Source organism: Gadus morhua, chromosome 3, assembly GCF_902167405.1.
Source record: "Gadus morhua chromosome 3, gadMor3.0, whole genome shotgun sequence".
Taxonomy (NCBI): Eukaryota; Metazoa; Chordata; class Actinopteri; order Gadiformes; family Gadidae; genus Gadus; species Gadus morhua.
In genome coordinates this window covers 18434151-18441650 of record NC_044050.1, presented here as the reverse complement: position 1 = coordinate 18441650, position 7500 = coordinate 18434151, and the positions used below count along the sequence as shown (strand labels likewise).

General features: G+C 46.5%; 3 protein-coding genes across 9 annotated transcripts in view; all 3 read left to right on the top strand.

Annotated features, from left to right (window-relative positions):
* Positions 1-1589, top strand: part of prom1b (prominin 1 b) — a 24974-nt gene extending 23385 nt beyond the window's left edge. For all 7 annotated transcript variants that reach the window (XM_030352643.1, XM_030352646.1, XM_030352642.1 and 4 more), the window contains 2 exons: positions 319-353; positions 462-1589. Coding sequence is in view for 1 of the 7 variants with exons in the window: in XM_030352648.1 (XP_030208508.1) it covers positions 319-340 (22 nt within the window). In the remaining 6 variants the exon portion in view is untranslated. The remainder of the gene's footprint in view (positions 1-318; positions 354-461) is intronic.
* Positions 1590-2602: 1013 nt separating this feature from the next.
* fgfbp2b (fibroblast growth factor binding protein 2b) lies at positions 2603-4373 on the top strand. The gene is made up of 2 exons (XM_030352649.1): positions 2603-3580; positions 3886-4373. Exon 1 carries the CDS (start codon positions 2710-2712, stop codon positions 3556-3558), a length of 849 nt encoding a protein of 282 aa, XP_030208509.1. The 5' UTR covers positions 2603-2709; the 3' UTR covers positions 3559-3580; positions 3886-4373.
* A 223-nt stretch (positions 4374-4596) lies between these two features.
* On the top strand, positions 4597-6915 carry fgfbp1b (fibroblast growth factor binding protein 1b). Its single transcript, XM_030352650.1, has 3 exons — positions 4597-4687; positions 5559-5664; positions 5904-6915. The coding sequence occupies exon 3, from the start codon at positions 5928-5930 to the stop codon at positions 6702-6704; it is 777 nt and encodes a 258-aa protein (XP_030208510.1). The 5' UTR covers positions 4597-4687; positions 5559-5664; positions 5904-5927; the 3' UTR covers positions 6705-6915.
* The last annotated feature ends 585 nt before the right edge of the window (positions 6916-7500 follow it).

Below are 7500 nucleotides of genomic sequence, written 5' to 3'. Positions count from 1 at the left end.
GTTCGGTGGACATTAATGAGACTTCCATCCATACGGTATCCATTACAATTTCTTCTTACCTAAGAAAGATATATCCCAAGGACTAACATATTCTGCATATTCTTCGCGGGACAAACTTATTCTTCATATTCCAAGACTTAACATATTCTGCCTGTTCGCAGGGCTAACTCTCTTCTAATTCCTAGGACTAATTATTCTTCATAACCCAAGGAGTAACTTGTTCTTCATACTCCAATACCTATCATATTATTAATATTCCCAGACATAACATATTAGCCTCAAATGTTAATTAGTGTTTTTCTATCCCTCTCTCTGCAGTGGACAAGAAAACTGGAACTAAACTCAACACTATGGTACGTGTATGGATCACTGCACATTTTAAATCACCAACAAAGATTGTGCAACAATATCTGTGTTTCTCTGCAGACCTAAATGTTGAACTAATCAGTTTTTTTCTACAGATGAATCCTAAACACATTGCAAACAAAAGACTACACATGAGAGAAGTTTCTAGAATGGACACACCCCTACCCCAACTGTTCTGCCTCCCCTCCCCCCGCCACATCCATTAAAGTCCTCCCTAATGGGATCTCAAGCCAGCCAATCACAATTCAACGATGATCATGTGCTCACTTTTTTGCAGTTTTATCACAACAACAGCTCAGCCATTTTCTGTGTATCAATATCATGTAAAATGTCGGAGAATTATTGCTATGTTTATAGATGAATGTTAGGAAACCAATTTATTTATACTCTTTATTTGCTGATTTTCGATTCAACACAGTGAAAAGTGTACATTTTTTACACTTTCAAGGCTTTTGAGTGTTTTATATATTTTTTTGTTAATGTTTGTTTTATAACCATGTCAGTAGATATTTTCTTCGTTATGTTTTTGTCTTTACTCTTTCTGGGAATGCTGGGGATTTAGCCAATGCCATTAGGTCTGAGTTTCATTATCCAAATAGACACTTTTATTAAAGGGACTGGTATTTCAATGTAAAGCATGAAAATGTTAATTAAAGGGATAAAAACAAGTGATTCGGCTAGCTAACTAGTAAGTTAGCTAGCTTGATCATATTTGCGTAGCACAGACACAAAGAAAGTTAGAATACGGCTTACATCGAACAACTCATGATCCTACATTGGGTTTCCCCCACACCATTTTAGCAAAGGTACTTGTGGTACTTCTTTTGCCATATTGGACATGTCCAAAATCTTTCACCTGTTCCCTGTATAGTAGCAGCCTACACTTTTTGGTGGATCACTATTTTGTAATGCAGTTCAAAATATGAGTGAGCAAATTTGGTTTCCTATATGAAGTACCTCTAATGGACAGTGAAAAAAAGTTGCATTATGCATGGTTTCCCATCAAGTGAATAGATTTCTGATGCATAATCAGATTTCCCCCTTTTTCCTGCCCTACTTGCTAAATAGTGTACTATAGTGTTCACTATATATGGTGCTCACTGTATATGGGAATGAGTGAACAGGGGAATGATTTTGGAAGCCGCCCTGGTGTCCGGAGCCAGTGCTGTGAACACTTGGTGCTGTGGACCCCAAAACTGAATAAAGATCTCCATTCAGTAGAAGCTGTTGGCCATTGGTTTGTTTGTGTATTTGTTGTGTCTTAAATCAAATTACTTGAACTAGATAATAGCATTTATGAATGAAATGGTTGGAGTTAAACAATGACATAATAAGAGGAAGACAAGTGGACAATAAGGCAAGGGAAGCACAACTAACGTTCATCCTCTCAGACACACAACCACACGTCCACCACCTGAGCTTCATGTGCATCAGCAGGCCTTGCCATTCTGGTTTCTTCTGGATGCAACATTTTCATTTTACGGTAATGCATGCAACTGCACGTTTGCATGTGTGTATGTGAAATACGCTGTACAATCCAAGTGTAATAAGTGATGCATATAAAGATAGATGGATAGGAAGTCAGGTACTGTCATCAAAGAGAAAATGCATTTTGACATCAAAGAGTGCATGCTTATGCCCAGTACTAAGACGGTACACAAAACAGCCACGTGCGATAAGATAAGATCGATGTAATAGGCCACTAGGGAGGGTGATTAGTGTGTGCAAGAATGGCAGAAGGGACAAAGCTCATTCAGTAATGACTACTGCATGGGCCATGCTATGAGTATGTACTCGTGGTGATTCGAACAGCGTTGGTACTTTTTGTTCCAAGATAGAAGCATCAGATTCCGGCCAAAGTGTGCTCAGAACATCCTGGACCTGCTGGAAAAAAACCAGGAGGAAATAGCTTGGCTAACCTGCTGCTACAACTCTCTGCCCCACACCCCCTCCTCCCTAGCTGTACTCAAAGAACCTTTTATAGGAGTTTATATAATGTCCTGGGACCCTTTTTTCTACATTTGGCTTCATATGTATACCGACCCTTCAATACCACCATCCTACCCCCTCTCACACATGCACATACACGGTATATAAACACATACATCTAAACACACATGCACACACATGCATCCCCCCCTCTTATTTTCATATGGGTCTGGAGGTGGGGGGCTGAGCCAATGTGTGCGGCCATCAATGCCCTCTTTGTGCACCCCTGCCGTTTAAAAGCCTAGCGCACCTCCAACCCTCGCTCACACCTCAACCTCCCCCCGGCACGCAACACCACACCCGACACCCAGCCCACCGACGAGAAGCCGTTGACTCCGACCCCGACCCCCGGCCATGAGGACCAGCGTCAGGATGCCGCTGCTGCTGGCGTTGCTGGCGACGCTCGCCTGCGTGTCGCACGCGCAGAGCGACAACAGCGTGGACCACCGGGCACCGGCCCAGCCCTCGCAGCGCGGCATCTGGGACGAGCCCATCCGCTTCAGCACCAAGAGCAAGGACGCCTGCGCCATGGCGGTGTCCGGAGCCGGGGACTACACCCGCCTGCGCGTGTCCTGCAGGGGCCCCAGCGCCCCGGGCGGTGCGGCGGGACGCTCCTACTACTGCGACTTCCAGGGCAAGCCCAACCTGTGCCGCGCCTACAGCCAGAACCCCCGCCACTACTTCACCCAGGTGATGTGGGAGCTGAGGAAGCTGAGCCACGCCTGCCAGGGGCCCAAGATCTACCGGCCTGCCATGTGCAAGAAGTACCCCGACGAGGCCCACGTCACCTTCCTGGCCGCCTGGCCCAAGACCTCCGCCGGGTCCAGCAGTGCCGCCGCCGCCGCCGCCGCCGCCACCTCCGCCACCACCACCAGCGCCACCACCACCACCAGCAAGCCCTCCAAGCCCAGCCAGGACCAGAGGAGACCCGTGGCACCGGCCCAGGCTAAGCCCGCGAGCCCGTACAAGCCTGTCAAGCCCCAGCCTGCCAGGCCCCAGCCGCAGCCCGCCAAGCCCCAGGGAGGGGCAGGCAGCAAGGCAGCCAGCCAGCCCAAGAAGCCCACCACCAAGCAGGGGAAGGCCTCCCCCAACACCATCCCCCGTCCAACGGAGGGGTCTGATGCGTCCCGCATGGCCACAGAGTACTGCTGGAAGAGCCTCCATGGCTTCTGCAGCTACTTCATCGGCTGGTTCCATAACTAAGGCTGGCGTGTTTAACACACAGGTGGGTGGAAACGACCGTATCGTGATGAAGAGGAGCTGAGTTCATGCTAGCACACTCAGTTCTCTTCATTGCGTTCGATTATAAGCAGTTTTTTTGCAGATTATGATGACATGATATCCAACAGGATTGTGGGTGCAGGTGGTGTTGTAATTTGCACTCTGATGAAGTGGTTCTCTAAAACCGAGGAGTTGATTAGCTCCAATGTTTCTTTTTGTTTCTCATATTTAAACAGAAACAAACTCTAACTAGATCAATCGAGTTTGTCTGAACCTGTCTCACAGTTATTCTCCCCTGTTCTTTTGCAGGTCGCCAAGTTGCAGCAGATCTAGAACTGTACCAACCTCGGTTCTCTTTTGAAGATCTCTATTCCCATCTATTTGGAATCATCAGTCAGAGGACACAGAACAGAGAGACGCCGTTTCCCCACCTGTGGCGTCTGAGTTAGATGTTTGAAGACGTGTAAGTGTGTGTCATGTTGGTGTGTGTATGTGTGTGTGTGTGTGTGTGTGTGTGTGTGTGTGTGTGTGTGTGTGTGTGTGTGTGTGTGTGTGTGTGTGTGTGTGTCTGTGCGTGTGTGTGTATGTGTCTGCGTGTGTGGTTGGATGCAGTGTAAACATATGGTAATATGTGTTGCTGTTTGTACACTAGTGAAGTCTAAAAACTGCACTGTATACTCAGGCATACCTACAGGCCAGGCATGTATCATGTAATGAATACGATTTAATAGGTCCTACAATGGAGATGTAAACAAATAGTGAATGAAACAAAATAAAGTAACCTAGATGACTTTTCATTGCCTGTGTTTGTCTGGTTCTTCCTTTGTGTTTACTTATGGGGGGGGGGGGGGGGGGGGGGGGGGGGCAGAGGGTGTCGGTTACTTTTTTATTTTATAAATGGACTCCTTGTGCCGCCTTTATCCCAACCTAACAGCAGGCCAGTGTCTGGCGGAGGACAACCATTAAGCTAGACGCAGTTAAAACACAGCCAATGATAACAGAACGTAATGACAGGAAGTGGCTCAAAGTAAACTCAACGAAACAGGCCTGTGGATCGCTCGGCGGATTGACCCCACGCAAACATAGCGACTGTAGTCCAGAGGGGGATGGGGTGAGTTTTGTTGGAGGTTCCTGCGGCCCAAATGGAGGGGAGCAGCACCTGTGTGTCTTTCACTGGGGAGGCAGAAGAGAAGAACCCGAGAAGGACTTCGTTTGGTGCTAATGTGGAAACCACATGGTCCGGACCATTTGCAAAGTCTTACGAGGGGGAAGGGGATTGCTATTAAGATCATACTGACAGTTCTGCATATTTCGATAGAGCGTAGGCTATATGAAAAAGATAATTACCATAACACACATAGCCCGCAAATGTAAAACTGAATATAACTTGTTTTGCATGCGCGCAACAAACCACCACAGGGTGGCGTTGTTTCATAAAGCTAATTGTACAAAGAAGAATATTCGGCGTTGTTGTTGGTGACTCAAGCAATTTTCATAATGATAACGTTCAAAGGGTTTTGAGGAAGTAACCTCCATGGACACCATCTTTATGGGCACCATGTCTATTCAGCTACCTTGCTGTGAATACGGTAGGCCTATGAATTAATTAATTAATTAATTAATTAATTAATTAATAAGACCAATAAATTGCATTACAAGATTCGATCCCTTTACGATCGATTTCTAAACCGCCCAAAAGTTTGAACACGGGAACATGGCAATGAATTGCCATATTGTGATTTGTAACTTAAATAAGGTTAAAAAATCAAATAGGTATATAAAATAGATACCGATTTAACGTTTAATTGGCCTATCACCAATCACCATCATATTCGGAATTTCATCTCTTGTGCTGGTAATTGGACGCGTAGAACGAGCTGCGGAGCCGACGCCACATCAAAGACATACCGCCGAGGCTGTGGCGCATGCACATCACGTGTGCGTGTAGAAGCGTGAGCGCATATTTGTGTTTGTGTGTGTAGGGTTGGAGCGGTGGGCGTGCCGCTATAAATGCCATGTGCGATGCCCGGGATGCCTGTAGATGCAATTCGATTTGAGCAAGGACTATCATCCCATTTGTGATTTTGAGTAAGTAGCCTATTGGAATAACAACACACAATATTATGAAGTGCATTTAATTGATAGGGGCGTAGAATTCGTTATTTAAAGGTGTATTTACCTTTTTTGAGGGGCATAAAACATTTACATTCAGGGCATTTAGCAGCCGCTTCTATCCAAAGCGACTTGCAGTAATTACATTTGTCAGAAGAAAACGTTTTCATCATTTCCAGCCACATGTCCTTAAACATTATCATTTATTTGTGCAGGTTTGCGGGTTTTATAAGGTTGAAATGGTGATTCTGAAGACCTCGTTTTCCTGCCTGCTGCTCGCGTGCCTCGCGCAACAGGTCTGCGTATCAGACGCTGCGCGCGAGAAGGGGCGCAGGGAGCTCCTCGCCGGGGATCGAGAGACGGAGCCGGTCCGGGTCAGGGGCTCCGGCAGAGCGGACAGAGGGATGAGGTCCACCGAACCCAAAGGAAAATTCTCCACCAAGAACAGCCTTCAGTGTACCTGGGCGTCAAAGAAAGAGCGGGATGTGGTGAAGCTCAGAATCAGCTGCGAGAACTCGGAGGAAGCACCTGCCAGGGACGGAGTGAGTTCCATGAAGGTGTGCGAGTACGTCGGCAAACCCGCACGCTGCCCGGCTTACATCTCAAACCCCGCGGGCTTCTGGAAACAGGTGTCCCGCACGCTGAAAAAGATGGAGGGCCAGTTGTGCAAGGACACTCGCGCAATGGTGAGAGCCTCGATGTGTAAGCGCGCGCCCAGAGAAGTACACTTCAAACTCGGCCCGGGGGGCCCGCGAGCCGACCACGAGACCACGACCATGCGTGCTTCCCGCTCTTCCACCACCTCCACCCCCTCCACCACCACCACCACCCCCCGTCCCTCCACCACCACCACTACCACGCACAAAGACGATCGGGAGACTGTCAAGTCGACCACCGTCAGTGGTCAAGAGTGCACGCCCGTGAACAAGGCCAACCGGGGCGAAGAGTATTGCAGTGGACCGTGGTCGAGTGTGTGCTCCTTCTTTTTCTCCATGCTGGACAGCGCGGAATGCTGATCATCTGCAGGTTATTGATTAAAAAAAGGTTTTAGATCTGGTGGGACTTTATGGACAGAACAGCTTTTGCGCTGCTGTTGACCTGAAGAGAATAGGCTATTGTTAATGGGAAGTTATTTTCTGGTCGCAATAATCTCAACAAACCACTAAGAACATAATCTGTCCCACTGTATTTATGCTCAACAAATAAATATTTTATATAAATACAAAAGTGTGCATTGTTGTGTGTGTGATTCATCAAGCGTCCAACCTGGAATTATATCTTGCGTGTTTCATATATAATTGTTTAAGCGTGCGTATCGTTATGAGGGTTTAAAAGTCCTGCTGGGTGGCATTGCGTGGGCGGAATAAATCAGGATTAAAGAAATAGGGTCAGAGTGTTGGATAATAATTGTAATAGTTAATTTATTGGCATATTATTCTCAGCAGATAATTGTTTTTAGTTTCTGTCAACCTTTGCATGTAAATATACATCCACGTTATTTGCTCTCTTTCTTTCATTCTCTTTCTTTCTTTTCTTTTTTCATTCTTCCCTTCCTACATCTGGGATGTAAACATCACCAACACACAACATCTCATTACTGTGTCTGAGGGTTATAGTTTCCTGTCCCGGTCTCTCATTACCATCTCAGTGATAGGAACATCTGTGTATAAGACTCAGAGTGTGTCTTAATCATTCAGACAGGTTTGTTCACCCTGTATGAACTACCAAAAACATAAGAAGGATTCTGAAATATGCCTGTGTGTGTGTGTGTGTGTGTGTGTGTGTGTGTGTGTGTGTGTGTGTGTGTGTGTG

Bases quoted from the DNA above. Each gene is read 5' to 3' on its own strand.
- fgfbp2b (XM_030352649.1), top strand. From the start codon at position 2,710: ATGAGGACCAGCGTCAGGATGCCGCTGCTGCTGGCGTTGCTGGCGACG.
- fgfbp1b (XM_030352650.1), top strand. From the start codon at position 5,928: ATGGTGATTCTGAAGACCTCGTTTTCCTGCCTGCTGCTCGCGTGCCTC.